At 47.9% G+C, this 26,317-nt stretch overlaps 11 protein-coding genes across 11 annotated transcripts, besides 63 other annotated features; all 11 read right to left on the reverse strand.

Moving 5' to 3' along the window:
* Positions 1-11,190: part of a sequence feature (heterozygous, non-Esmeraldo-like haplotype) that runs on past the window's edge.
* Positions 29-77: a sequence feature (A-rich).
* On the reverse strand, positions 170-3,139 carry Tc00.1047053508593.50 (hypothetical protein, conserved; the record flags this gene model as incomplete). The annotated part of the gene is made up of 1 exon (XM_810617.1): positions 170-3,139. One exon carries the CDS (start codon positions 3,137-3,139, stop codon positions 170-172), a length of 2,970 nt encoding a protein of 989 aa, XP_815710.1.
* Positions 3,160-3,216: a microsatellite.
* Positions 3,318-3,368: a sequence feature (A-rich).
* Positions 3,560-3,618: a sequence feature (GA-rich).
* Tc00.1047053508593.60 (hypothetical protein, conserved) lies at positions 3,647-6,283 on the reverse strand (the record flags this gene model as incomplete). Its single annotated transcript, XM_810618.1, has 1 exon — positions 3,647-6,283. One exon carries the CDS (start codon positions 6,281-6,283, stop codon positions 3,647-3,649), a length of 2,637 nt encoding a protein of 878 aa, XP_815711.1.
* Positions 6,317-6,341: a microsatellite.
* Positions 6,355-6,376: a sequence feature (AT_rich).
* Tc00.1047053508593.69 (hypothetical protein, conserved) lies at positions 6,483-6,917 on the reverse strand (the record flags this gene model as incomplete). Its single annotated transcript, XM_810628.1, has 1 exon — positions 6,483-6,917. One exon carries the CDS (start codon positions 6,915-6,917, stop codon positions 6,483-6,485), a length of 435 nt encoding a protein of 144 aa, XP_815721.1.
* Positions 7,173-8,927, reverse strand: Tc00.1047053508593.80 (hypothetical protein, conserved; the record flags this gene model as incomplete). The annotated part of the gene is made up of 1 exon (XM_810619.1): positions 7,173-8,927. The coding sequence occupies one exon, from the start codon at positions 8,925-8,927 to the stop codon at positions 7,173-7,175; it is 1,755 nt and encodes a 584-aa protein (XP_815712.1).
* Positions 8,958-8,983: a microsatellite.
* On the reverse strand, positions 9,200-9,688 carry Tc00.1047053508593.90 (hypothetical protein, conserved; the record flags this gene model as incomplete). The annotated part of the gene is made up of 1 exon (XM_810620.1): positions 9,200-9,688. One exon carries the CDS (start codon positions 9,686-9,688, stop codon positions 9,200-9,202), a length of 489 nt encoding a protein of 162 aa, XP_815713.1.
* Positions 9,258-9,292: a microsatellite.
* Positions 9,848-9,918: a sequence feature (A-rich).
* Positions 9,934-9,955: a microsatellite.
* Positions 10,097-10,125: a microsatellite.
* Positions 10,156-10,184: a microsatellite.
* Positions 10,205-10,249: a sequence feature (T-rich).
* Tc00.1047053508593.100 (hypothetical protein, conserved) lies at positions 10,256-10,936 on the reverse strand (the record flags this gene model as incomplete). The annotated part of the gene is made up of 1 exon (XM_810621.1): positions 10,256-10,936. The coding sequence occupies one exon, from the start codon at positions 10,934-10,936 to the stop codon at positions 10,256-10,258; it is 681 nt and encodes a 226-aa protein (XP_815714.1).
* Positions 11,023-11,060: a microsatellite.
* Positions 11,039-11,129: a sequence feature (GA-rich).
* Positions 11,191-11,236: a sequence feature (GA-rich).
* Positions 11,191-11,358: a sequence feature (areas merged during assembly that could not be assigned to a particular haplotype. This can correspond to areas where the two haplotypes were merged or to regions with more than two copies in the genome that were merged during assembly.).
* Positions 11,264-11,293: a microsatellite.
* Positions 11,359-11,397: a sequence feature (AT_rich).
* Positions 11,359-13,221: a sequence feature (heterozygous, non-Esmeraldo-like haplotype).
* Positions 11,515-12,537, reverse strand: Tc00.1047053508593.110 (arginine N-methyltransferase, putative; the record flags this gene model as incomplete). The annotated part of the gene is made up of 1 exon (XM_810622.1): positions 11,515-12,537. The coding sequence occupies one exon, from the start codon at positions 12,535-12,537 to the stop codon at positions 11,515-11,517; it is 1,023 nt and encodes a 340-aa protein (XP_815715.1).
* Positions 12,659-12,710: a sequence feature (A-rich).
* Positions 12,836-13,675, reverse strand: Tc00.1047053508593.120 (hypothetical protein, conserved; the record flags this gene model as incomplete). The annotated part of the gene is made up of 1 exon (XM_810623.1): positions 12,836-13,675. One exon carries the CDS (start codon positions 13,673-13,675, stop codon positions 12,836-12,838), a length of 840 nt encoding a protein of 279 aa, XP_815716.1.
* Positions 13,222-13,428: a sequence feature (areas merged during assembly that could not be assigned to a particular haplotype. This can correspond to areas where the two haplotypes were merged or to regions with more than two copies in the genome that were merged during assembly.).
* Positions 13,429-13,697: a sequence feature (heterozygous, Esmeraldo-like haplotype).
* Positions 13,698-14,126: a sequence feature (areas merged during assembly that could not be assigned to a particular haplotype. This can correspond to areas where the two haplotypes were merged or to regions with more than two copies in the genome that were merged during assembly.).
* Positions 13,909-13,940: a sequence feature (AT_rich).
* Positions 14,034-14,095: a microsatellite.
* Positions 14,127-26,317: a sequence feature (heterozygous, non-Esmeraldo-like haplotype).
* Positions 14,187-14,212: a microsatellite.
* Positions 14,302-14,333: a microsatellite.
* On the reverse strand, positions 14,396-15,742 carry Tc00.1047053508593.130 (hypothetical protein, conserved; the record flags this gene model as incomplete). The annotated part of the gene is made up of 1 exon (XM_810624.1): positions 14,396-15,742. One exon carries the CDS (start codon positions 15,740-15,742, stop codon positions 14,396-14,398), a length of 1,347 nt encoding a protein of 448 aa, XP_815717.1.
* Positions 14,625-14,647: a microsatellite.
* Positions 15,852-15,871: a microsatellite.
* Positions 15,965-15,986: a microsatellite.
* Positions 16,073-16,120: a microsatellite.
* Positions 16,438-16,458: a sequence feature (AT_rich).
* Positions 16,508-16,543: a microsatellite.
* Positions 16,688-16,734: a microsatellite.
* Positions 16,768-16,800: a microsatellite.
* Positions 16,911-16,935: a sequence feature (AT_rich).
* Positions 16,996-17,015: a microsatellite.
* Positions 17,019-17,067: a microsatellite.
* Positions 17,152-17,196: a microsatellite.
* Positions 17,297-17,317: a microsatellite.
* Positions 17,352-17,390: a microsatellite.
* Positions 17,449-17,514: a microsatellite.
* Positions 17,507-17,544: a sequence feature (A-rich).
* On the reverse strand, positions 18,490-20,523 carry Tc00.1047053508593.140 (hypothetical protein, conserved; the record flags this gene model as incomplete). Its single annotated transcript, XM_810625.1, has 1 exon — positions 18,490-20,523. One exon carries the CDS (start codon positions 20,521-20,523, stop codon positions 18,490-18,492), a length of 2,034 nt encoding a protein of 677 aa, XP_815718.1.
* Positions 20,031-20,073: a sequence feature (CT-rich).
* Positions 20,591-20,624: a microsatellite.
* Positions 20,628-20,723: a repeat region.
* Positions 20,656-20,839: a sequence feature (T-rich).
* Positions 20,911-20,941: a microsatellite.
* Positions 20,955-20,993: a microsatellite.
* Positions 21,051-21,078: a microsatellite.
* Positions 21,088-21,269: a microsatellite.
* Positions 21,279-21,511: a microsatellite.
* Positions 21,613-21,660: a microsatellite.
* Positions 21,740-21,850: a sequence feature (A-rich).
* Positions 21,854-21,886: a microsatellite.
* Positions 21,927-21,968: a repeat region.
* Positions 22,035-22,092: a sequence feature (T-rich).
* Tc00.1047053508593.150 (puromycin-sensitive aminopeptidase-like protein, putative) lies at positions 22,099-25,638 on the reverse strand (the record flags this gene model as incomplete). Its single annotated transcript, XM_810626.1, has 1 exon — positions 22,099-25,638. One exon carries the CDS (start codon positions 25,636-25,638, stop codon positions 22,099-22,101), a length of 3,540 nt encoding a protein of 1,179 aa, XP_815719.1.
* Positions 25,680-25,797: a sequence feature (A-rich).
* Positions 25,887-26,015: a microsatellite.
* Positions 26,188-26,210: a microsatellite.

A 26,317-nucleotide genomic window follows, 5' to 3' on the forward strand; every position in this document is an offset into this window, starting at 1 on the left:
TTCCCTGCAGAGTGGAATGAAGCCCCGCAAGAAAGAGAAAAATGAAAAGAAAAAAAAGAATTAAAAAAAAAGGAAAATTATAAAACAAGCAATGTGTCCATCACAATTCAACCACTCACGGGCACACTTGTCTTTTTTGCACAGAAAAAAAAAAGAAAGGCGTTAGACATCACAAGGCTCCCCGAGCGAATGGCTCAATACCGAGACGAAAGTCCTTGTAAGTGATGGGACAAATATGCTCATCTTCCATACACGCCTGGTGTACCACGACACCGTTTGGAAAACGCGCAAAAACAACGTCCGGGCGTAACTTTTTCTCACACACGGCACAGCACGTACCAAGATCCATTACAACCTGCCTTGAGCGCTCAAGCGCGATCTTCAACTCTGCCTGCCGTATACGTGCCTCAAGAATACTGGCATTCATCGCCGCGCTGCGGCTTCGCGTTGACGCATCTCGAATGGACCGTTTTATAAATCCCGCAATTGGAAGGATGGGCGTATCATCCGGCAGCATCGGCAATGCCGTCAATAGGTTTACCCCCTCACATGTGTTGAGCATTTCAATGACGTCGTCTAGCCGCGCTGAGGTGCACCCATCGCTCGGGTGAAGCAGAAGACGCAAAAGAACCTGAAAGGCGTCCTGTCCGTCATGGCCCACATGTTTCGCGTATTCCTGCGCCGCCTGCAACTCCTTTGCCTCGTAAAGAAACATGCAAATGGCCTCCTCATGCAGCTCAAGCCGACGATAAATGATGGCACGCTCAGCATACATGTGACTTCGCAAATTCGGCTGTTCCAAAAGTTTTCGTGCGTTGGAAATGTCAATGTGCTCCGACAAACGCAGAAAGTTTTCTAAGCGTTGATGTAATTCTGATATCCGACTTCTCTCCTTCTTTTCTTCGTTATTATCCCCGTCGCCTTCTTGGGAAAAGGTAGACAGCAGAAGATGCACCAGGCTTTGAAAATATGCATCGTGAATAGACGCGTCTATTTTCACGTTGCATGCGTTATCAAAAACCAAAGACAACCATTCAGCACGGCGCTCATGGGGTTGTGTGTCGCCCATGTCACCCATGTCGCTACTAAGAAGTCGAAGAACGGTGGTGTAGTGCTTCGGCTGAATTTCTGTAACAGGGAACATCTTGACAGACCACCTCGGAGAGACATTGGCGAGAATCCATCGAGAATATTGTTCCACCAACGCCCTTTCCTCCTGCTCATCCCATGAGAGCAGCGATATGTAAGTTATAGTCGTCACCACGCTGACGCAACGCCGTAAAAGGCCCAGTTGATGCGACGGATCCGCATTCACGGCAATCTCGTCAAGAATCCGCATCATCACACTTTGCGGTATAAAATTAGCCCTTCGATCCCTTCGGTCAGAGAGAACTCTGTTGCTGCTACTTTTACCGAGTGAGTTCGCCAACAGCAAATGAAGAATATGCAGGAACTCCGTGTCAAAGGGCAAGTTCCCTCGAGAAAATGATGTCGTTAAGAGCGATTCCAACAAGACTCGTTCCCTTGTTGTGCCAAGTGTGTAGAGTAACGCTAGACTTTTGTGGTTTTGCTTGTAAAAGTACCATAGTGTAATTAATGCCACCCATTGCTCGCTGTCCACTAAAAAGACCTCGGACTCGGCAAGGGAGCAAAAATTCTCCTCCGCAAGAAATGATAGCAACTGCTGCTCTTGTCCCATGACAACGTATGCTTTCATAATTGCGGTGTCAATGGCCTCCGCCAGCACAGTTTTTTCCTCCGTCGCATATTCCCGTCGCAGTGGAAGTGCGTAATCAAGAAAAGCCGTGATGGCACTCCGCATGTCCATTGCAAGATCTGTCGTGTCGAGTGAGCGTGTGTATTCCTTCGGTGGGTGCCATGTCTCCCGTGCACGCTTCGTAAGGAACCCTGGAAAGAGGTCAATGACAAGTCGTGGATCGACATTGGCGTCGCGAAAACGTAGCATAGCCGTCTTAAAATCCTTCTTGGCATGGAAGCTCCAAAGTGCAAACTGAGTCTTAAGGCTATCCACTGTTGCCTGATCCACCTCGTTGGCGCAAAGCTGGCAGAGAATCAGACCCGCCTCGACGCAGTTCAAAGATGCCAGCGCCAGGACCTGTTCTCGCACAGGAAGCAGCTCAAGCAGATACACGGTGTTGTTACTACTCACCAAAATACTGATGTCCTTCCGCAACGCATCGGAAGGTGTTGCCTCTTTTGGCAAACTGGCGTCAAAGTCCGCAAAGGGTCGCTGCGAGATGCGATCGGCGCCCTTCAGGCTGAGGGTTTGCCACGGCGACAAATCCGATGCCTCAGCGTGGGCAGTAAAAAATGGCAGTCGCACCTCCATGCAGTTGTTGTCATGAACAGTGAGAAGAAAGGGGTGAATGTACGTTGCATTGGTGGGGATCGACGACCACGACATCCCGCTCCTCCCCGGGACAAGACTGCCGTCATGCAACGCCCGCATGCCTTTGTTTTCGTCCCCCACGAGTACCTCCGGCACGGGGTCCAGTGAAAGGAGCAGGGGGATGCCACTCTTTCCGGTGGGGTACAGGTAGTCCGTGGCACCACTCAAAACATTCATGATGACATATTCACGACGAAAACCAAGTATAATATTCTTCCCTACCCAAAGGAGCGTCTTGGCGCCGTCCGGCAGCAGAAATCCGTCATTCACCATCACAAACTCACTCAAGTGGTCTCTGTACTCGTACAATGTAATTTTTTTGCGCTGAAGGACCGCCATGGAAAAGATGCCCCTTTGACGCTTCACGTGTAATGTGACGATATCTTTAGTCCCCTTGACGGTATTCATTTCTGGTAGCCGATCCTCCGGCAGGCTGTCCAACGGGGCATGAGTTATGTGGCTCAGCTGGTGTACTGCAATAACGTCACCCGCAAGAACAAGCAAAATCCCCTTTTCCACAATAGGAATGATCATACGGATGGGTAGCTTGTGCTTGGAATTGTGGATGTAAACACATTGGGCGTCACGGTTTTGGAGAGAGACCTCGTACACCATCACTTTCCCATCACTTGTGCCAAGAAAAAAGAGATTTCGTGCGGTGGCAATGCTATCAATTTTACATGACAACTTCTGTTTAAGTTCCCTAAGACAAAACACCTCATGCGACATGAATGCAGAAGAACAAACGTTGTATGTACGTATATATATCTATATATATATATATGTGTGTGTGTGTGTGTATGTATCGACGTCTGTATAAAAACACGTACAATCTCTCTTTCCTTCCTTTTTGTTTTTTACTTCTTTCTTTCCCTGCTGGTAAAAGGTAAGCCCCCCACCCCCACCCAAAGAAAAAAAAAAAAAAGAAAAAAATAGACAAGAAAAAAAAAAAAGAGAATAGTGTAAGGCCGAAGAATAACACGGGCCTTTACACTTTTTAATACAACTCAACGCATTTGACGACAGCGGCAACAGAAAAAAAAAAAAAAAAAAACAGCGCCTGTTCCATCGTCCTTCGCTTCCTGACCAGTGAATTTTATGTACTCGCACTTCCTTCTATTCATGGAAAAGTCGCACTTCCACACGTACAGAGAGAGGGAGAGAGAGAGACAGACTGACTGACAGACAGAGAGGGAGGGAGGAAAAAATGGGACGTGGAAACGTGCACCAAAGCCCTTACACCGGCCACAATTCCACGAGAGGGTTCCAGTCGTCCATGACGGCAAGGTGCGCACCGTCAAAAAAGATCATGGCACTCGGGAAGGGCGCACCCCCGTTGCCACCCTCGCCCAATCGCCGAATATGCATCTGCGTAGACGGGCCTACGACCGCTGTAGACTGAAGCGCCATCTTTTCCCGGGCGGATGATGTCAGGGGCGAGTGGGACCCCAAAAAAAGACCAAAGTCATTCGCGAGATCCCGCATCGCGTTGTTGTGGCACTCACTACGTGTCTCCCCAAGCAAATCCTCCAGGTGGCGCACCATGACGGAGCAGCAGTCCGGATGCGTCAAAGGTATACCAAAGCCGAGATCTGTAATGTGTGCATCGGCCAGAGAATAAAATCGCGACATTTCCTTTTTAAATCCCATCCCCTTCGTGGGGTCGACATGCGTGACCGTTGGCGTAGGTGTCGGTGCTGTTTCTTTGCCCCATCCCTCCTCTTTGACCACCTCGTGGAGGGAAACATGGAAGGTAAAGCATCCCAGTGAGTCCTTTAGGTGCATCGCCTCAACAGCCAAATGAAAAAGATCCAGAAAACGTCGTAGTCCCACCATTTCATCCACCACATCGGCACTGACAAAGTGAACGGAAGTCGCATGGGAGTGCTGCATCACAGCCGAAGAAAATAACGCCACGGCCTCCGTATCCGAAGCTGTAAATGGCACCACAACGTCAAGGGATGTGTATTTGGTCGACTCCACCAGAAATCTACCCTCCGTATCACGTTCCAGTGGCACATCCTCCACACGTTGTACAAACAAGGGTGCCATGACTGTCATTTCATTCAGCAAAACAATAGAAGTTGCCGCCTCCACGTATGTAATTTCCGCATCCATGGTAAAGGGCTGCAGGCGCAGCTTGGCGACACTTTTTTCCGTGTCCTGAAGCAGAGGCGGCCAGGCCGCAAGGCGTGCCCCTACAGGAAGCAGCAAAGAAGGCGGCCCAGTACCCATTTTGTTGTAAAGGTATAACGTCATCCACGGTGACGGCATCAAACTCACAGTACTCCCATACACGCCATTAAGTGCCACATCAATAAGTGGAGCATACGATACGGGCGATGTCACAAAATAAGCCCAGTAGTTTCGTCCCAAAACGGAATATCGCGTTGTTGGTTCCAGCTCATTCATGGATTCAACCTTCAGCATATCCACGCCAGACTCTTTGTCAGGTCCTACAACACGCCGAAGCGCCTTGAGCACCTCACGTAAACTCAACACGCTACAAATATATTTCACCGCCTCGTCACCAAGATCGTGCTCGGTTTTAATATCTACTTGTTCCAGCTTTTCAATAAAACTTCCAATCATCTCCTCGGACAATTTGCCCAGTTCAAATAACGTCACAGCATGTTGTTTAAAGGTTGGGTCGGCGCTCAAATTAGTCATCATAAGAAACCCCGTGAGACTGGCGTCGTAAAGCAGCGCTATACGCCTCGGGGGGTGGCTACCATTGTTGGGGCATGTGTCCTTTGTGTCTGCATCCGCCTCTGATGCACCCGCCTCTGCAGAGATGCAAGGTGCGGAGCCTGTAAGAGACACGGCGGAGGCCTCTGACATGCGCTCTTCCACAACATCTCGCCATGTCTCATGCACGCGTTCCGTAAAATTTAAAATTTCCTCCGGAATGTGGACTGTTTTAAGCTGTGCCAGGCCGAGGCGAATGTACACTTGAGCCGCGGCGCAGACATCCAACTCATCAAGCATCAAAAGCTGCGCGAGAAGACTTAGCGAGGTGCGATTGTCGATTGTGGAAAGAACTTTGTACAGCATCACTTCTGTCGGGTCATCTGAAGTGCGATTCATGACAAACCGCTCAAGCGGCGGCACCGTAATTTGATCCTCAGGACCCACCGAGAACGTTGCGCAAACCAATCCCTTGCGGTACAATGCGTGAAGGGGCTCCCGAGGAAACTCACACGCAAAATGGCAACCGTCGCTGCCACGATTATGGCTTTCATTCTCCGCTGAAAGTTTAAGAAGCTGACGATGCAGCGTGGCCTCCTCATTGCTAAGGTTTGCCCTCTTGATTGCCTCCGCTGGCATATCCACAGCAAAGACGCCCCAAAACGGTGGAAGTGTAACAGAAGGTAGCATCTCGGATGGCAAGTAATTTTTTACAAACCGCCGATTGATGTGCCATCGGAGTTTACTTCGTACTTCTTTCGTCAGCTCAAGGTATTGATTACGTCCAATTCCAATGATGTTAAGCACATCCACCGCAGTAAAGTTTGGTAAGGTGTCATAGCTGCGCTCTGCCTTCAGAAGTTCCGAAATCATTGTTGTATAGTAGCTAAGCGGCGTCTCCTTCGTGTATTGAGCAATCTTACGTATGTGTAAATAGGGGTAAAGTTGCAGATTCTCCTGCAGGTAGGCAATAAGTACCTCGTAATAGCTCTGCTCGGTCATGCTAACACGCAGGAACTTTGGGAGGCGTTGATAACTATGATAGCGCAACGCCGCAAAGTGCACGCTGTGCAGTTTGTACGCCTGCAACGACACCCGCTGCCGCAGAGGGCCACTCAGCGCCTCATACGGCAGACGGGACTCTAACGCCTGCTGCAGATCCCTCGCGTGGTGCTGACCAGCCATTCGGGAGTAGACAACTTCAAAAACAAGTAAATTAAAGAAAAAGAAAAGAAAAGAAAAGGTACAGTGAGTAGAAAAAAAAAAAAAAAATTTTTTCAAAAACTCCTTCCCCCGCCTCGTACCGCACACCATGACATCAGGCATCATCACACGCATACACATACGTACCCAACATTCCCTCTACCTGAAAGGCAATGAACGTCTATGGCGCAGAGTGCAGGACACGTGAAAGCTCCAGCCAATGCGCCAGTGCGTCCACACGCTCCGGCTGCTTGTCGTGTTCCCACACACAAAAGCGATCCTCGGTGGCGGTGATGCGAACATCGGACGCCACTGCCTCTACCTGCGCAAGCGACGGCGCTGAGGACGTCACACAACCAGCAGCCCCCGTCCCCAGCGGATGCTGCTGCCGTGGCATAAAGCTCGTAACCGCAAGAACATACGACGGTGGCAAAACGACCTCCCGGCCAATAAGCGTACGGCCACGTAGTGTGTTACGCAACCCGCCATTCTCGGTGTGCTCAATGTGACGCGAGAAGTTCTCCTCAATGTCAGTTGTGCCACGAAATGTCGTCTTGAAAGGCAATGAATGAACCACACACGCATCCCGTTCCTGCCGCGTCTTCTCCGCCACCATCCGTCCCTCCCAAAATCCACTAAAAAAACAACGTCAGTGACGTCGTCCCATTGCAAGACAAACACGACATAAAAAAAAAAACGAAAAAAAAAAAGTTCTCTTTGATACGAATTCCGGAAATGGACACCAGGGAATCGCACAAACAGGTGGAGTAGAGGTGCGTGCATATATATATATTATAGAAAACGCACACACACACACACACAAAAAAAAAAAAAAAAAGACAATCAACTCCGCGTGGTTGATCGCATCGGCTCAGCAGGCAACATCATACAGCGTGGCAAATTTCATAAGAAGAGACCGCAGCGGAAGCAGGGACTCTTCATGAGTATCATTCTTGCTGTTGCTGCTTGGGCCATTTTTCACCGTGTCACTCTTGTCAGCAACTTCATCTGCACAACACCGCAGTGCGTTCTGCACCTTTCGTCGTTTTACCGGGTGGGCTCCAGGCACAATGGCCTCCCACATGACCAATTCCCTTAGACAACTACACAGACAAGCACGCGTGTCACCAAGCACGGCGTAAACAAAGCTCAGTGTATTGTGCAGCTCGTGACAGAGGTAGTGAAACGGAAAAAGGTGCTGACGACACTCCTGCAGAAGATGGAGCAACGCGTCACGATCACCCACGTCCACATCGCCCACATCCTTAGCACGAACGCGGCCGCAAAGGATCTGTACAGATGAAATGTACTCACGTTCCTTCTCTCTGCTTCCCCCCAGGCGTAGCGTCGCCGACAGCGCCGACTCAAACGGGCTTCGGTCTCCGTCGTCGCAGCGCACACATCGGCAGTCAAAAAAGTACCGCTCGGCGAGTTCCTCGCGTCGCAGCCACGCCGGCCAGTACAGTTGCGGCAGGTATGATATGGTGAGCTCCTCGCCCGGCCTAATGGCACGCGTTGTCACAATCGCACCTGCCTCGATCGCGCAGTTCGGCAAACACGAGTGGTTGAAGTACGACGTAACACTTGCCGCGTGCAACGCCTGGCCGACAGGAAGACCGGATGCATCGCAGACCGCAAGCGCGTTGCAACGTACGACGCCGAGAATGCGGGTGACAAATGTGGGATCCTCCCCGCTAAACAAATCCTGGACAAGACGCACAAGCGGTGTGAGTCCCTGCGACACTTCGACCTCGTGGCTCTCCAGCCGCAGCACCGCCTCATGCCCCTCCTTGCGCATCTTCACGCCACTCATGGTCGTGATGCAGTGCGTCGCCATAGTGAAAAAGTCGTCCGGCACTGCCGCTTCACAACTCCGCATCGACCCCAGCATCTCCCTCAGCCGAAAAAGCAGTCGGCACTCGTATTCCTCGTGCTGGCGGCCATGGCAGGAGGCACACCTGTCGGAGCAGTACGACACAAACTGGCAGCGGCGGCATGTCCGCAAAGCGGCGGTAGGCTCCTCGCCATCATCAGGCATGAAGACCACGCCACAGTGTGCACACAAACCCACAGACCCCGTCTCCTCGTAAGAACACACAGAAAACGGATGCAACGTGGAGCTCACGACCAACAGGGGAGGCAAATGGGAGGCCGCCACGACACACCTTCCACATTCCCCTTGTTGCACCTCAATGCAGGGTTCCTCGTCATGCAGCGTCTCACACTCGTGTAGAAGTCGCTCAAGCGCTTCATCCATAAACGGAATTATTGTTTCACACATGGACGGTGACAAGTGGACGGCACGGCACAGGTACTGCAATGGGTCCCCATGCAGCGGTAACGTAAAGGCCGGTCGCAGTAAAAGACATCTCCCAATAACGGCGTACGCTTTGGCAATTAATGGGTTACATTGCAACACCTTCTCTGCAAGTGTCAGACACGCGTCGTACTCCTGCACCTTGAAGAGGCATGTCAGTGCGTTGCCAGCGCACTTTGTGTACTCTTCAAGTGCGCCTGATTTATCCTTCAATTTCTCATACACGCCAAGGGCCTCCTGGTACAAATTTGCCGCAGCACGTGGGTCGCTGGAAAAGAGAGCGTTACCCCGCACGCGTAGTTCCTCCATAACTTAACGACAACTGTAAATGGTGCAGCCGTGCATGTGTGTGTGTGTGTGTGTGTAAGAAAAACAAAAAAAGAAAAAAAAAGACCTCTAGAAACTCACAGTGACAATAGAAAAAAAGTAGTAAATTTTCACAATTACAGGAAGAGTAAAAGAAAAGAAAAAAAAAAGAGAAGGAAAGCCCTTTTGAGAAAAAGGCTGGTTGTCCTATGCTTTCCTTCATGCACCTCATTATTCGCCACCCTCGCCGTACGGCGCTGCCGTATCATCCAATCTCATGCCTCTGCCACTTCCAATGTGGTGTCATCACGTGCATGAGATTCGTCGTCGTCGTCCTCCTCCTCCTCCTCTTCCTGCTTCTTATCCTCATGTCGCTGTCTTTGTTGTCGTTCCTCTCGCAGTACTTGGGGACGATACTTCTGCACCACGTGCAGCACCGCCGGCCCCAACGCCTCCCGTAACGCAGATGGAGAAGAGGAGCGAAGAAAGGCAGACACAGCTAACACATCCTGCGGCTGTGGAATTCTCTCGTCAAGCGCCGGTTGGTGCGTCGGTATCACAAAACGAGCGTTTTTCCCTTCACCCACGGCCTTGGCTCTTCTCATCGCACCGAAGGTCGATGCCGAGCTGAGGGATTGACGCCCCATCTCCTCCTCAATGGTGGAAAAGACACCGATGTGCAGCACGTCAAAGGCCACACGTGGGTCGCTGTTCACGAGCATGTCGAAGTAATTGCCCGCCGTATCCGGGGGCGTTGCACTCATGCAGTCGGGCCCCCCTCCCCGTAACCTCTCTTTTTCCCCCCTCTTCACTGTGCAGTCCTCCTTTTAATTTTTTTGTTTTTGTTTGTTGTTGATTGGAGGGCAATGCACTCAAAACACACGCATCGCAGCAGCGGCAGAGGACAAATTGCAGAAACATTTAAAAAAAAAAAAAAAAAAGGGGGGAGGGAGAGAAAGAGAAAAGGGGGAGGGCAAAAAAAAAAAAAAAACAATCGTCTTCCACTCGCAAAAAAAAAAAAAAAAAAAAAATCGGTGGGATTTCAAAGACAACACTCCACATCTCTCAGCACACCACCATAAAGAAAAAAGGGAGAAACACGCACACAGAGATACAGATACAGTTTTAGATATATAGATATATAACTGCATGCATGCATGCATACAACACGTACATAAACAAAAACAAAAACAAAAAAAAATTTCACCAGGCACGTCTACCAGTAGAAAGTAAAGAGAAAAAAAAAAAAAAAAAAAAGAAGTGAAAGAAACTTTTCTCTCTTTGTTTTTTTTTTTTTTGTTTTGTTTTTTGTTTTGTTTTGTTTTTTCCCACTACACCGCATCCACAGCCACTGTCGTCTGCTGCCGCAATCGCAGTTCTTTGTTCCATGCGTATAGCTCTCGTCGGCGCTGCTCTTTGCGTGCCTGCTCATTCCCAGAGTGTGCCGTCTCCTTCCCAAAGCCTCTCTCCGTCTTGCATACCGCAATCGATGCCAGTGATCGCACCTTCGACCCCGCTCTCTCATGACTCCGTGTGAATGACATCTTCGCCAGTCGCGGGGACGCCAACGGAACAAAAGACTTCGGTCGAAGTGGCAAGCCGCTTATGTTGTTCGTATTGCTATTGCTCTTGATGGAAATGCTGACTGCACCATTATTGTTGCTACTATGATTGTTCACTGACGTGTCAGTGCTTTTCTTACGTGTTCCTGTAGGCTCCTTCCCCCCCTCGTGCGTTAAGAAAGATACGGCTGATGTCTCGCCCTTTATCTCCGTAGCTGAGAACACAACCCTCGAGACTGCATCGGTCCTGCTCGCATGCGTGATGCCGTCATGGTTGCTGGCATGTGCGGATACAATATTCATAAACAAAGACTTCGATGGTGTTGGTGGCGTCAGTGACGCCTGCTGCTGCGAACTGCCCTGCCGCAATGAGGCGGAGGCGGAGAAGGAACAGGGAGCCGCCCAAGTCCGTGCGGAACTGCGCCTTTTATGCCGCTCATTCGACCGCATTTAATTCGCCCTGTGATTCACGCACAAGGTCTTCTACCCGGCAGATGTTAATGGGTGTTGCTGCAAACTCATGCGGTGCACGCATAAGAGACACAGACAGACAGAGAGAGAGAGAGAGAGGCAGGAAACAAGAAAGGATGGGAAGTGGAGGGAAAAAAAAAAAAAAGAAGGGAAAAGACGGTATGAAAAGAGAGAAACAAATTAACACGTTGATGGAGACGTACACAGCCGCATAGTAGCATGCATGCATCCAAAGAGAGAGAGAGACACACACACACAGAGAGAGAGGGAGAGAGAGAGGAAATTCACCCCCTCTGCCTCCTTTTATGTGTGCGTTTGTGTGTGTGTGTGTGTGTGCGCATGTCTCCACCTCTTCCTCGTATTACTCGCTTCTTTTTCGTTGTTGTTGTTGTTGTTGCTTCATATTATTATTATTATATATTTATTTATTTACTTTTATTCCTCATCTCCTCCTTTCTTATATAAATATATATTCCGTTTGTTTGTTTGTTTTTTGCTTTTCTTATGTGCATCCCGCCACCTCGTTATCTATCTCTCTCTATTTCTCTCACACTCACTCACCGCAGTCGGAAGTCTTGATCGTAGTGACTTGACTGCAGCTTTCCGTCAAAATCAACGTGCAGCGCAATGTCAAGATCGCGCGGGTTGCCTTTATTCGGGCAGCAGCTCATACGAAACTTTGCCTTTTCACCTTTATTCATGTGTATTGAATTAAAAAGATAGAGCACCGTCTGTCGCCAGTGCGTCGGGGCCTCCAGCGGCGTCGTCGTGAGCACAACCACCTCATGGCCGGCAGCGAATGGGGTGTCAAAGTGCACGCTGATCGCATCCACACACCCTGATCGTTCTGCGATAAGTTCAAACTCAGTTGTAAACGCAAGTTCCGCCTCCTGCACGGTATTAATATTAAATGAGAAAAAATTAGACATGTTGGTTAGGATTTGATTGCGGTCCACTGTGTCTATGAGCGGTTCAATGTAGCTCAGCCGCTTGAAGTAGGAAAAGTCAAAGCCTTGCACATCGTCCCAGACGTCAAACCGCTCTTCTTTGTACTGCTGGTCGCTAATGCCACAAGCGTACATGTTCGCACGGTCCGGAAAGAGTTTCACGTCGGGTGTGCCCCATCGATCACGCGCGTAAAGAACCGTGTTTAACATTGATTCGTACAACAAAAAGTACCCCATCCACTCACTAATGATGATATCAACCTTCTCGTCAAGTTGTAAATCCTCCATCTTTCCTTGAATAATGGTGATAACATCTTCAAATCCATTATCCTTTACAATCTGCCGCGCCTGTACTGTTACGCTGCTGCAGTCAACACCAATCACTTTCCTGGCGCCTGCCTTTGCAGCAAACATGGAGAGAATACCCGTGCCGCAACCAACATCCAGCACCACCTTTCCCTTAAAAAGATATGCATTGCGCCAAATGGCATCACGGTAGGAAGTCGTGCGGTGATAATCCTTCAACATTTCCATATGAATACCATAATGACTGTAGGAATCAAAGTAGTAATCCCCTGTTGCGGATCCTGCCACAGGAGCTTTTGTCGGCGCCGGTGTTTCTGTTGTCGTCATTTCCTTCTGTGATGCTAACAGTGCCGTTTGTGGAGTTCTCTTTCGTGCCGTGGCAAAAGGAAATGACGCGCGCTGAATACGACGCAAGAGAGAAATGTCTGCAACTGAGAGGGGAGGGGAGAAAGAAAAAAAAAAAAAAAAAAGAACAGAAAAGAAAAGAAACTGAAAGAAAATGTGCCCCCTCCCACTCCCACTTTTAAAAAACAGAAAACAGAAAAGGGGAGAGCGCGTGATGACTTTTCGTGGGCGTTTTCTGTTCTTTTCTTTTTTTTTTTCCTTCGGCTTTTCATCCTCCCTTTTATCCCAAAGAGCATCCAATGGCCCGCTTCATGCAGTCAAGCGCCTCCTCGCCAAAGACATGACCCTCCGACCAGACCATCACCGTCTCACGTAGAAATGTGTCGACCGGGGAATTCTTCGGCACCGTCCCTGCAAGTGCTTCTACCATCCGCTGCATGTAAAATTCAAATACAGATAGATATCGCAAAGGCCTCTCCAAAGCGTCGTGCTGCAGTAATAACATGTTGGCAATAAATAATAACGTCCCTGCTGCCTGTAATTTCTTTTCGTCTGAAGCCCCGTCCGCAGAATCTGTGACGCAGGCACCACTACTACGACGTCGCGTCTCCCTCCGCACCTCGTGTATACGTACATCACACATGTAACAGAGTACATACAAGAACACCTCCGTCATAGGGAGGCGACGCAGCATAAACTGTACGACATCCTCAAGAGAGACATGCTCTCGTTGGGCGCCGTCCAACATGTCAACAAAGGCAGTAAGATCCGCCTCCGTACGAAACATGTGCGGCATGTGCGGTCCACGTACACCAGGCGTCGAGGAAAAGTAATCCAGCAACGACATCCACAACACCGCCGTGCCGCCGTGCGTCATTAAAGAAGAAGTTCGTTCTGGGGCAAATGCCGGCGCCACGACTGCTGGTGTTTCTGCCCTCTTCTGGTGGCCTCGCCCCTCCAGCAGCCTCACGTACAGCCGCCTCTCCGCCTCGTCTTCGTTCCGTGAGAAAAGAAAACGATGTTTTGGATCCGTCACGTGTGCCACGCAGTACTCCGCAAAGTCAGGGCTTGTCAGCTGCATCCGCACAACCCGTTCCACAAGTTCACTTTGCCCCTCCATTCTCCCCTCCCAGTTTTGACGCCGTTGGAGATGTCCCCCGTTTCTTCTCCTGCCTCCACTCTTTTTTTCTCGCGGCCCACACAGGACACACAATGAGAAATCAAAAAAAAAAAACAGAGAAACAAGAATAAAAAAAATCCCAACACCACGCCAATGATAAACACTGTTGCAGCACCTGTTAAAAAATATTTATTTAAGAACAACACACATAACAAACACGTAAATGCGCCCACAAAAAATAAATAAATATAAATATAAATATAAACACTCAAGAACGCAGGCCACTGTTGGGGTATTAACACATGCAATATTGTTTACTCATCACCCAATTACTACAAAAATAAGAAAAAGAAACAATTACATGTATATATATATTATGCCTATATATAAATATATATATATATATATATACATGTGTATGACTGATGGTCAATGCACGTCCATACATAATCCCATTTATACTAAATAAAATTCATCCGTACCTCTGCTGGAAAACCATATATATATCCATATAGATAGATAGATAGATAGATAGATGGTGGCTTCCCGTCCGTCCTCTCCAAACAAGCAATAAAAATATTCCTTCCTTGTTGTATTGCCTGTAAAAATGGAAAGTTAGCCAATGAAACAATAATAATAATAATAATAATAATAATAAAAGGGGATAGTAACAACTTGTTTCCATAGCTTATTGGCAACGTAGAGCTCCTCCCAATATGCCTAATTACTCATTAAAAACAAATTCCTTTTTGTACGTGTGGGTCGAAACGCCCTGGTCGCAGTTCCACCAGAAATCTTCTCTTTGGATGTCTCCATCACCACCACCAAAGCCCCCCATGGTAGTTTATTTGGGTCCTTGCATTGCGCCTTACGCATGTTGATGAACGCCCACAGCCACGGCCTCTGGGAGCCGTACACGTAGTGCACACGCACACCACCCCCGGTACGTTCATCATCATCATCATCATCATCCATGTCAAAGAACACATTTCCGTTCAGTTTTTCTACCAATTCGGGGGCCGCATCCGCACTGACGTAGACTGCGACGCTGCTACGACCACCCCCGTCGACATGCGGCTGAGTCTCAATACGATGGATAGTGACCTCCGGGTGTGTGGCGTGTAGCAGACGCAAGACGCTCGTTGCATAGTCCGTCTCTGGTAGTAATTGGTCAAAAATGAGTTTTTTGTAGGGCCCAGATTGGCGCTTACAACGCATGCACGACTCGCACACCAAATCATGAGCCTTCCCGCAGGAACGGCATGACCAGAAGCAAGATTTCTGCACTCCAGTATTGGGCGCGTCAAGCAAGGCCTGTTCATGTGCCGCCTGCACCTGAGAAAGATGGCAACGGTATATAATTGGGTACATGTTCCCGCACCTCAGAAATCGCTCGGTGATGTGCAGTAAATTATTGTCTCCACAGCTGAAAGCCACCTCCACCATGTGCAACTGCGCCCACAGACGCTGAGAGGTGGTGAAAACCGTCTCGGCATGTTCCCCCACGTCGCTTGAATACAAATTACTACCACCAGAGGAGGAAGCACCGTTAAGGCTTTTCGTGCCGCACGTGCCAAGAGACACAGGCGTCCCCACATCTTCCCCTAGTGACTCACTTTCTGTCTTCTTTTTCCGACGCTGACGACGGTGTGGGCGGCGACGCGACTGCGATGGAGCATTCGCAGAGTTCACATCGTTTCCCGTGGAGGAGGCCGAGGAGGCGGCGTTCCCATGCGGATTTTCCCCTGCATGATCCCCCTCGCTTTGCTCCGCTGGTTTCACCTGCAGCCTGTATGTGTTCTGTCGACCGAGGGTGGCTGGCACGCCCCAGTCAAGCTGCTCCTCCTCCGCCACATCCCGCATTGCCGCAAATGACACCAGCTGCTGCAGCAGCGTAGGACGGGGACAGCTTGTGATGATTGTGCCAACCTCGTCGGAGGGGCCAAACTCTGACGAGTTGGTGAAGAGTGTGAACAGGATTGCCAGCATAATAAAGACGGGGCTTCTGCTGCCGAGAGGACCCAACGCCTTCCCCTCAACCGTGAGACATGAACCGCCACGCCGCATTTTATTTGCCTCGTTGTTGTTTTTTGTTTGTCTTCCTTCTCTCCCTTTTAACTGCGGTTTTAAATTCCCTCCCGGTGCTTGGATAAAACAACAGCAGACACACACACACAAAAAAAAAAAAAAAAAAAAGTTATTTTAACGCGGGGAGAAAAAGTCATCTCCGCTTCCAAAAACAAAATCCGTCGGGATGCGTGGAAGGTGACATCCCCTCCCCCCTCCCACAGAGAGAGAGAGAGAGAGAGAGGCACGCCACCCCTTTTGTTTTAACGTTTGCCTCCTCTCCACATTTAATATTTAACACTTATCTTTTTTTCTTCTTCTTCTTTACCACTCTCTCTCTCTCTCTCTCTCTCTCTCTCTCTCTCTCTCTCTCTCTCTGGACTCTTTACTCCCCTCCACAGACACACACATGCACACATGTATTAATATTCCATTCCTTCCTTTTAATAAACAACTTACTGTTTTCTTCCATTCTTTCATTTTTTTTTTTTTTTTTTCCCCTTCACCCAACGTCCCTATTTGCCCCAAAACATACATAAATACACACACGCACATCTCCGTCTGTCAGTCCTTCTCATTCTCCTCCTTTCTGCCTGCGTGCACGCATATCAATAGAGGTATATAGAGGTATATAGGGGCATGTCTCCTTGTCTCTATATATATATATACACATGCGTACATACATAGCCATTTACTTTTTTTTTTTTAATATTATACTTGCCCGCATCAACATGCCTCTTTTCAATACAAAATATTACAGTAAAGCCCCCTCCTCCTCCTCCTCCTCCTCCTCCTCCTCCTATTTTTGTTTTTTTAAACGAAAACAACAACATGACTCCATCGTACATGCACGCATGCATATAGAGATATATAGAGATAGAGATAGATATAATAAAACATCTCATTTACCGGTGTTCGGTGTAAAGACGTAATCATGAGCCATTGCTCCCTCCCTCCCTCCCTCCCTCCCTCCCTCCCTCCCTCTCTCTCTCTTCCATTCTTTTTTCTTTTCATTCCCGCACCCCACACACAAACAAACAAACAAAAAAACAAACAAAAACTTCTTTTTTTTCTTCTCTTTTTTCCTAATAAAATACAACACACACAAAAATTACATGTAAAAGAAGAAAAAAAAAAAAAATTTTGTTATGCGTACGCAAAGGCACACAAATATAAATATATATTTATATAAAGAACAGAGAGAAAAGAAAAACCAAAATAAAAACAGATGTATACAAACATACAAGCACACCAATAAATAAATAAATAAATAGATAGGGGGAGAGAGAGAGAGAGAGAGAGAGAGAGAGAGAGAGAGAGAGAGATATAAATAGATGCAAACAGCCAGGGATGCACGTATGTTGTAGGGAAAAATAATGTTGCCACAAGTCATTGTAAGAAAAACGTGCAATAAAAATAAAAATAAAAATAATATAAAAAAAAAAAAAAACATATTTCCCCTTCTTCTCCCATCAAATTTCACTGCGATTTAACCCCCCTGCGCTCCTGCAATTTCTATTGGCTCCTCTCACACCCACCGCAGCAGATAACATTAAAAAAAAAAAAAAAAAAAAACGACAGCAATGGCAACTCCTTCCCCCCCCCCCCCCTTCTTCTTCTTCCTTTTTCTTTTTTCTTTTTCTTCTTCCGGGGGGGGGGGGGTTGACTTCAATGATTTCATATTAATTTCCCTCAATTCTGCAAACCAAACACACACAAACATATGTGTACACATATACACGCACCCAAACAGACAGATGCACGCAAAAACAAAAGCAAAAGAAAAAAGAAAAAAAAACAAATATTTATATAAATATATATCTAAACGCACATTCGTGGAATTATACCCAAAAAAAATGCACGCATGACTGTGGCCCTAACCCCCTATTCCTACAGAAACAAAAAAAAAAAAAAAAAAAGAGAGACAACAGTGAGGGACCACCGTCTGAGTTCACCGCACCCAACATCCCCTACAAAACACACACCTCAGAGGGGATTCACCGCGCATGCATACACCACCACTAAAACGCACGCATGCAAAAGGCATACGCCACCAGCAGCCGGGATCTCTCGTTGCAAAGTCACGGGGTGGCAGTCTTTGAAAAAAAAAACCGCAACCGCCAGCCTCCCCCTCCCACGTGGTGAGGGAGGACGGCAGCAGGGGGCAACGAAGTAAAAGGAACGGCACTCCCTGCCTCCCCGGCGTGGTATCGATGGGAAATAAAAGTCAATAATAAAAGGAAGCAGGGCGGCTAAACAAGCCACACCAACACCCACTTGGCTCCATTGGGTCACACAAACGTTCCACGATTTTCTCAACAAAATCAAAACAAAAAAAAAACGCCAAAATAAATAGTAATAATAATTCAAAGCATACACACACACACACACAAATATATTAATAGAAACGCTTGGACACTCGGTTACCACGTTCAAATTCCCTTTTTTTTTTTTTTTGACTGTTTATTGAAGGGGAAAAGTGGAAAAACTCAGCAAGAGAGCACAGTAATTGAGTCAATTTAAAGTGGGAGGGAGTAGATTTTATCCGTTCCTCCGGATACTTTCATGCCACTCGTTATGTGGCACCCCCTTCCATTATTCCTCTATCCCCTTCCTCCTTCATTCTTCGATGATTCCTTATCTCTTATATATCATACATATATTATATACATATATGTATATAATATTATCCTCTTCAATGTTTGTGTGTGTGTGTTTGCTTGTTTAAGCTGTCAAAGGGTCCACGCCTACTCTTTTATAAGAGCCACCATCTGCGGCTCCACAGGCTCCCAGAGTGGGTTGTAAAGATATGGGTCGTGGCGGTACCGACCATCGCCGAGGCAGACGGTAGTGGTGTATAAGTTTGAGTAGAATAAATAGACCGGAGAGTAGGGATTGTGGCACTTCCGTTGGGAGGGCCTCAAAATGTTCTCACGTTTGAAGAAAGATCCACATGTCTTCTCCAGTGCGCCCTCTCCTTCACGCGTCATCCGCGGTGAAGAGGCGGCAAAGAAGGAAGTTTCATTGACGGCATTCTCCCTCTTCTGGCGCTCCTCCCTCGGCAGGTGAATGGTAGATGAATCCCCATCCGCTTCTGCTGAGGCCTCAGAGACAAACGGTGTAGTCTCCTGATGTTGTTCTTCTTCCTCATTGATTTGGGAAACTTCCTCATGATGTTTTTGTTCTTCCTGCTCCTTCTGCTCGAATTCATTCTCCTGGATGGGCTCACCATCCTCCACTTGCTGGGCTTGTATGTTCTTCTCGTTCTGAAGCTGCCATTTTAACCTCTTGCGCTTCATGGATGGTTTCTCTGGCACCTCAATCACCATTGGCTGCCGCGGCAGGTAAATAGGGCGTGTACTCCACCTGGCAATATTCTCCGCGTATTCCTGTATCCACTTCCTACTACGCGGTGGGGCCACCATGTAAACTTCCTTCCCGTCTGCATTAAGATCAAGAAATATAAGTCTGTTAAATTGCATCAGTCGCTTGACGTCATCCTGCGATGTAACAAAAACCCATGTGCATCCCTTCCCGCGGTTGTTCAGGGCGTTTGTATGCGACTCCATGTGCGGGATGGAAATTTCTGGGACAAGGAAATTAAGTAAATGACGTAGCGAGGCCGGATGCGGGTCACGCCGCTGCTGTCCAAAAAACAGACGAATATTTTTAGTCATCGTTCCTGAAACGCCGTTCTTGTTCTTGGCGTGGTGGTTTTTGTTGCCGGCAAAGTTGCCTCCATAACGGTCCGCCAGAGACGGGCGTCCAGTGAAGGCAGGGATTCTGAAAACCCCATGCTCGTTCACTTGAAATTTCTTCCGTAAAAGCCCATTAAGTCGTTTATTGGTGCCGAGCAGGGAGACGACATCAGGGAAGACAAGAAACAAGAAAATTCGCAGCAGTGCGGCGTCCGGTAACGCCTCAAAGAAGTCCTTGCGGTCATTTTCTTTGTAAACGTCATCATCAACATCGATGGAGTCGGCACAATGGTCACCGCTAACAATACGGTGATTTGTGAGGGCATTTGGCAGCAGGAGTTTACGCGGGGTGGAGACAAGAGAGTTGTATTCGCTGCCAATTGCCAATTGGGTGGAGGAACTGCTACCGCCAATGCTGCTGCTGCTGAGTGTACTGCGGCGGTCCTTCTCAACGGGTGCCAGTGGATGAGCCTCACCCACTGTGAGTATCCTTCTTTCCCTCCCAAGTGTTTTGTCTTGCAGCTGTTTTCCGTCCACAACTTGGCCCTCCTCTTCCGCAGCGTCATTGAGACTGTCACCACTCCTCACCGCTTTATTTTCTTCGTCTTCCTCATCTTCCTCTTCTTCCTCGTCACGTCGGCGCCATGCGTCCCCCCCTGTCATCTTCGACGCCCATGGCTCGGAAACCCCGGTTCTCATGTAGTCGAACAGCCGTTCCCCTCGCACCTCTGTGTCCAGTTCCCCGGCGGTACTGCAGCCATCCGTACCGTCGACGTTGGTGTGTGACCGAAACACATCGGCACCCAACGGGCCTGTGGCGGTCGAGGAGAATGACGTCCGTGCCAACTCCTCAAGTGTGGGCGAAACGGGGGGTAACACCACTGAAACAAGCAGCAGAAGCCCCAGCAGTCGCGTTTGTCGCAGCGGCAAAGGGCCGCTGACACAACGCGTTGACTCGCCGTATTCGCCATTCGCCTCAGTTTCCATAGCACTGGAGGCGTCATCACCCAACGTCTCCACCTGCTTCCTCACGGTCATCTTGCGGTTCACTTCCCTCCTGCTCGTTTGGACTTTCCCTTCCATTTTAATTTCCTTTTAAACGCTCCGGTGCAGATAGTTGCGTCACCACAAGCGGTATACTGCGGGAAGAAAAAACAAAAACAAAAACCCAAAGAAAAAAAAAAGAGTTTCTTTTTTTTTCCCCCCCCCCCCCCCTTTTTTTTGTTTTCTTTCCTTCTTTCACCTCCTCTCCTCTTCTCTCTTTTCCTTCTTCCTTTTCTTTTAGGTTTGGTTTTGTTTACTTCCGTAATTTCCTGTCAATTTGTTTGCTTGTTTTTTGTTGCTTTTTTGTTTTTCTTCTTCCTTCCTTTCCTTGTTTGTTTTTTCCTTCGCCTCTTTTACTTGCCTGGTGCGCGTGTCAGTTTTTGTTTGCGTTTGGCGAGAAAAAATGTATTCGCAGAAGACGCTCTCTTTTTTTTTTCTTTTCTTTTTTTTTTTTTTTAAAGGGCTCTTTCTGTGTCTGTGGTGTCTGTGGTGTGTGTGTGTGTGTGTGTCTGCGTTGCCGTGGGACAAAACGTCGGTTCTGAGGTCACAACACACACATGAAAACAAAGAAGAAGAAGAAGAAGAAGAAAAAGACATTAAACGCACATGTACATACATACATATATAGGCATGCATACATATATATAGGCATGCATACATATATATAGGCATGCATACATATATATAGGCATGCATACATATATATAGGCATGCATACATATATATAGGCATGCATACATATATATAGGCATGCATACATATATATAGGCATGCATACATATATATAGGCATGCATACATATATATAGGCATGCATACATATATATAGGCATGCATACATATATATAGGCATGCATACATATATATAGGCATGCATACATATATATAGGCATGCATACATATATATAGGCATGCATACATATATATAGGCATGCATACATATATATAGGCATGCATACATATATATAGGCATGCATACATATATATAGGCATGCATACATATATATAGGCATGCATACATATATATAGGCATGCATAGATGGGCTGCCTCCCACAGACTGTATATGTACACACAGAACACAGAAAAGAACAGCTTCAGACAGACATCTTAAACAAAATGACGCCTTCGTCCTCCCCCTCCTCCTCCTCCTCCTCCTCCTCCTACTCCTCTCCTTCTGTTTTGTGTTGTTTCTCTACAAAAGAAGGAAGAAGAGAATTAGGACGAGAAAAAGGGAGAGAGGCAGTGGCACCACACAAAAAAAAAAAAAAAAAACACATAAACAAATGAAAATCACCACCACCACAAACGACAACAATGACAACAATGAAGAAAACAATAAAATAAATAAATAAATAAACACCAACAACACAAAAAAAAAAAGAAAAGAAAAGAAAAAAAAAAATCCAAAAACAAACAAAAGTACATTTTCAAGAGATGAATTTGGGAGATGGGGGAGGAGAGAGAGAGAGAGAAAAAGGGGGGGAAAGGCAGAAAACTGTGCCCCTTCAAAAAAAAAAAAGAAAGAAAGAGGGAGTAGAAGATCCACAGACTTTTATTTTTTTTTTTTTTTTTTTTGATTGTTTCTTTTGTTTTTGCTTTTTCCTTTTTGTTCCCTCAAGTACTCACCCCGTCTTCCTCCATTGCATCCATATCCATTACAGATGCACGCGGCGTTCCCAACGGTGTCGTTGTCAATTGTTTCTCACGGAACCGTTTTGACAGAAACGAGTCGTAGTGGTCACAGCAGTAGTCCATCCAAAGGCAATTTGTTTTCATTGCTAAGATGGCGTTGGCGACGGGCAGTGAACGTGCCATACCGCCTGCACGCATAGGCTCTTGTTTGCCTCTACCGTTGCTGCCGCCGCTCCGCTCTGGTGTCGCCTCGCCCGCTACGGAGGCCATCATGAGGAGAATAAGATTGCTGTCGCTACAGAGCATAGCCCCATGCATAATAAGAAGGTGGCGAATAACAGTGATGTGGGGCATGGAGTGAGCCAACGATGGACATTCAAAGAGAGATGTTACTAGCCGCTTGTTGCGCAAGATGGCCTTTGCAATGGGGGTATTAAGGCTCTTAAAGTTGTGCAGAACCAACAGGAGAAAAGGCAATGTACTACTGGTGTCAAAGGCAAACAGAGCGGGGGCGATCATGTTCAACCAACGGCTCTTATGCATCTCGTCCAGGTGCGCCACGTAAATTCCCTCAACCACATCGAGGTGCAGTTCCTCTGCGGTCTTTTGAAGTGAAATGTTGAAGATGGCGGCGACAACGCAGGCAAGTGTCCACCACGTCTTCATGTCACCGTGCTCTATTAAACATTGCATGGCAATACTCACCGCCACCGCATCGGAGTCATTGAAAACGTTAAATGCGACCGAATTATGCGTAGTAAATGTCCCCCTGGCAAAATCATTTGCAAATTGCGGCATAATAGACACAAGTGCTCGTTCCACCTGTTCTCGAGACTCATCAAGAATAACTGGGCAATTGCAAATGGCAAGAACTTGCAAGATGTGCAGCACTGTTGTCCTCGAAATATCTCGACGGGATTCAAACGTTACAGCTTGTTCTTGTGCCGTAAATGAGAGGGAACCGCGACGTATCAGTGGGGTGTAAAGGGAACATACAAATTTCGAAAATAATTCCCAGCAGGGATAATCCCGCACCATGTAAAAGATATACTCAATTTGGTGGGTGATGTAACTCCACTGGGAGGCGGTCATAACGCTGCTCTGTGTGATGAATATTAACCACTCTAACAACAACTCACAACGGTCCATACGATCGGTAGCATCTTGTCCAATATGAATGTTTCGAAACCGAAATAGCGTCATGGTGATCACAATGCAATCTTGTGAAGAGAGAAAAGGTGCAACTTCAAAAATACGTCGCCATGTGGCGGTGTCATAGTCACAACGCAGTACCCCAGTCCCGTGGTAGTTCAAATAAATCAACCGGTCCGGGAAACATTTAATAATCTCCTGCGAAGACCGCATGCAAAACGTACGCCCAAAAAAGCACCCCGTTTCCTCTAACTCTACAATTTTCGCATGGACGCTATAATTGGATCGTTGTAAGACATGTTCGGCATTCCAATTAAACACACGCATGCGCCGTGGGGCCATTAAGTCCATGGCATTCGTCGTTTCTTTTCCCTGTTGAAGTTTAACATATGCCTGCAAGATGCCCTGTCGTAGATCAGGCATCTGATACTGCGTGACACAACAGACCCCATCCGGATTTTGCTCCACATACAGCAGCGGATGCCCAGACTTCTCCGCGCCGCGCACCACCGCGGCAGCCATCTCCCGTCGTTCTGCCTCGTGTTCACCATGCAAAAGGCAGTCAAGAAACATCTGACTATCAAAGCAAGTGTTGCTGCACCGTTGCAGCAAACGCCGTGTGGCGGCACGCAGGCAGTCGCCCCCCAGCAGGGAAAAAAGCATCCGCATGATAGACGCACCTTTGCCAAAGCTGATGGAGTCAAAGCAATCTTCAATAAGCCTTGGATTGGCATTGCAGTACTGCACCGGGTGTGTCTTCTCCGGCTGTGTGTCCAGTACAAGTGCGTCGTCCAGCACCTGCGTGAGGAACTCGTCCCATATAAGCCAATCTGGAAACACGCTGTCAACAAACATGAACTCAAGGCAACGACAAATCCCCTCCCTCATCCATAAAAAGTTCCACCACGAAACGGTCGCCCAGTCACCAACCCATTGGTGGGCAACCTTGTGACCAATAAGCCTAGCAATGCGCTGTCGTCGCTCCAGCGGGGTAGACTCATTCACAAGCATGTAGTCCAAATGCATATTCACCATTCCCCAGTTCCCCATTCCAAGAAAACTAAAACAACGAAGACAGACAAGGTCAAGTTTCTGCAATGGCAAAAGAAAATCAAAGTATTCATCAAAAAAGGCCACAGCCTTGGTAAGAAGATCAAGTGCATACCATCCATGATTCGTTTGTACTTCCGCAGGAAATATAACGCGACAAAGAAGTTTGCTTTTAGTCGTTTCCCTCTCTATAATATAAAATTTCCCTGTATTAAAGCCAACAATGTAGGTGGAGAGCTTTGGTGTCTCATCAAAGGTGACACGACGTATAAAACAGGTAGGGGAATCATTAGAACTGGAAACTAGCGGATCGTTTTTTCGAGAATTTTTAGGAGGATTACATCGTCCTTCTTGTTGGCCTGCGGCCTTCGAAACATTCTCCTCCCCCTCTTCTTCTCCTTCGACAACAACCCCACCCCTCATCTCCGGTGTATGGGGTGCGGGACCAAAGTTGATGTCATTCGTACTCACATTGGCGTATTCATGAGCAATCACACCGTCATCCACGCGCACGACAACATGGCCGACGCCTGTACTGTCCCTATTTATGTTGTTGCTGGTGTCCCTCGCCAGGAATCGGAGGGCGTCCCAAGAGCAAAAAAGTGGAGGATCTCTAAAGCTCGCGGCAAACATCTCCTCATCAACCTCCACAAGTTCCTCCCGCACCACTCTTGTCCCCGAGACAATCGTGTAACGACTGTCAAACTCGACCGTGAGCTGAAAAACGGCACGGTACGAAGGCTCGTCAAAGCAAGGGAAAAGAAGCCGTGCGTTTGTCGGCTCGAGATGGGTGGAGAGAAAGTTCGTGTCGTAACTGTTCGAGTAGAAGAGACCACATGAGGCACCTGAGTCATGAATGAAGCCTGTGAAGTGCGAAAAGCCCACGACAAACACGTCACCCACGTCATTCGGCAAACAGGAGGAAAACTCCAACGTAATGGTCTCATCCACACAAGAAGTGTGCACGGCAACACACCGCAGCTGCTCCGCCTCCTCCGCCTCCGCCTGCTTCTCCACCTCCCCAGAGAGGTCCCGCCTCCCTCTTCTTCCCGGCGATGGCATCACCGAAACGTGTGGGGGTTCTATGGACAGCTCGAGGGCGTGCATCGTCAGGCACCGCGTCGGCGATGCGAGCGGCGCCTCCACCTCCACCGTCACGATGGCAGCCCCAAAAAAAATGCCTTTAGCCGGGCGCGGAGCAAAAAAAAGATCGTAACGGCGAGGAACAAAATTACGGGGAAGCCGAAATGACGCCTCACCATCGCCGCCACCATCACCAGCCGCCTTTTTGCCGCGTTGGTGATGCCGCTGTTCTTTCATATGCGTCCGCCACGCCACGCCACGTACTCCCTCCTCCCACCAATAAAGGGAGAGAAAAAGAGACCGACACAAACAAAGAAAAAAAAAAAAAAGAGGGATGGAATCACACACAAAAAACAAGAAGAAAAAAAAAACGCTTTACAAAAAAAAAAAAAAAGATTCTTTGCGGATGCACACTCACGTGCGTACTTCTTTTTTGTTTGTTTTCTTGATTCTTCGTGCGTATATATATATAGATATAGATATACGTGTGTGTGGGTGTGGGTGTGGGTGTGGGTGTGGGTGTGGGTGTGGGTGTGGGTGTAGGTGTAGGTATGGGTGTGGGTGTGGGTGTGGGTGTGGGTGTGGGTGTGGGTGTAGGTGTAGGTATGGGTGTGGGTCAGTCAATTTCTCCTCACACACGCAGACGCAGACAAGCACACGCCTTTCCTTCAGATTCTTTTTTCCTTTTCTTCCTGTATATGTATATGTCTTTCCTTCTTTCTTTTGTATTTATTGTTTGTTGTTTGGTTTATTGCTGTTATTCCACACCGTCTCTTTTATCTTCTTTTTGTTTGTTTGTTTGTTTGTTTTTTCCTTCCGAGTGCACCTCTCCTCTCCCTCCTTCCACAAATGTATGTATGTGTATGTAAACAGAGATAGAGAGAGAGAGTGTGTGTGTGGTGGGGGGGGGGGGGGG

This window comes from Trypanosoma cruzi, genomic scaffold, assembly GCF_000209065.1.
Source record: "Trypanosoma cruzi strain CL Brener 1047053516941 genomic scaffold, whole genome shotgun sequence".
NCBI lineage: Eukaryota > Euglenozoa > Kinetoplastea > Trypanosomatida > Trypanosomatidae > Trypanosoma > Trypanosoma cruzi.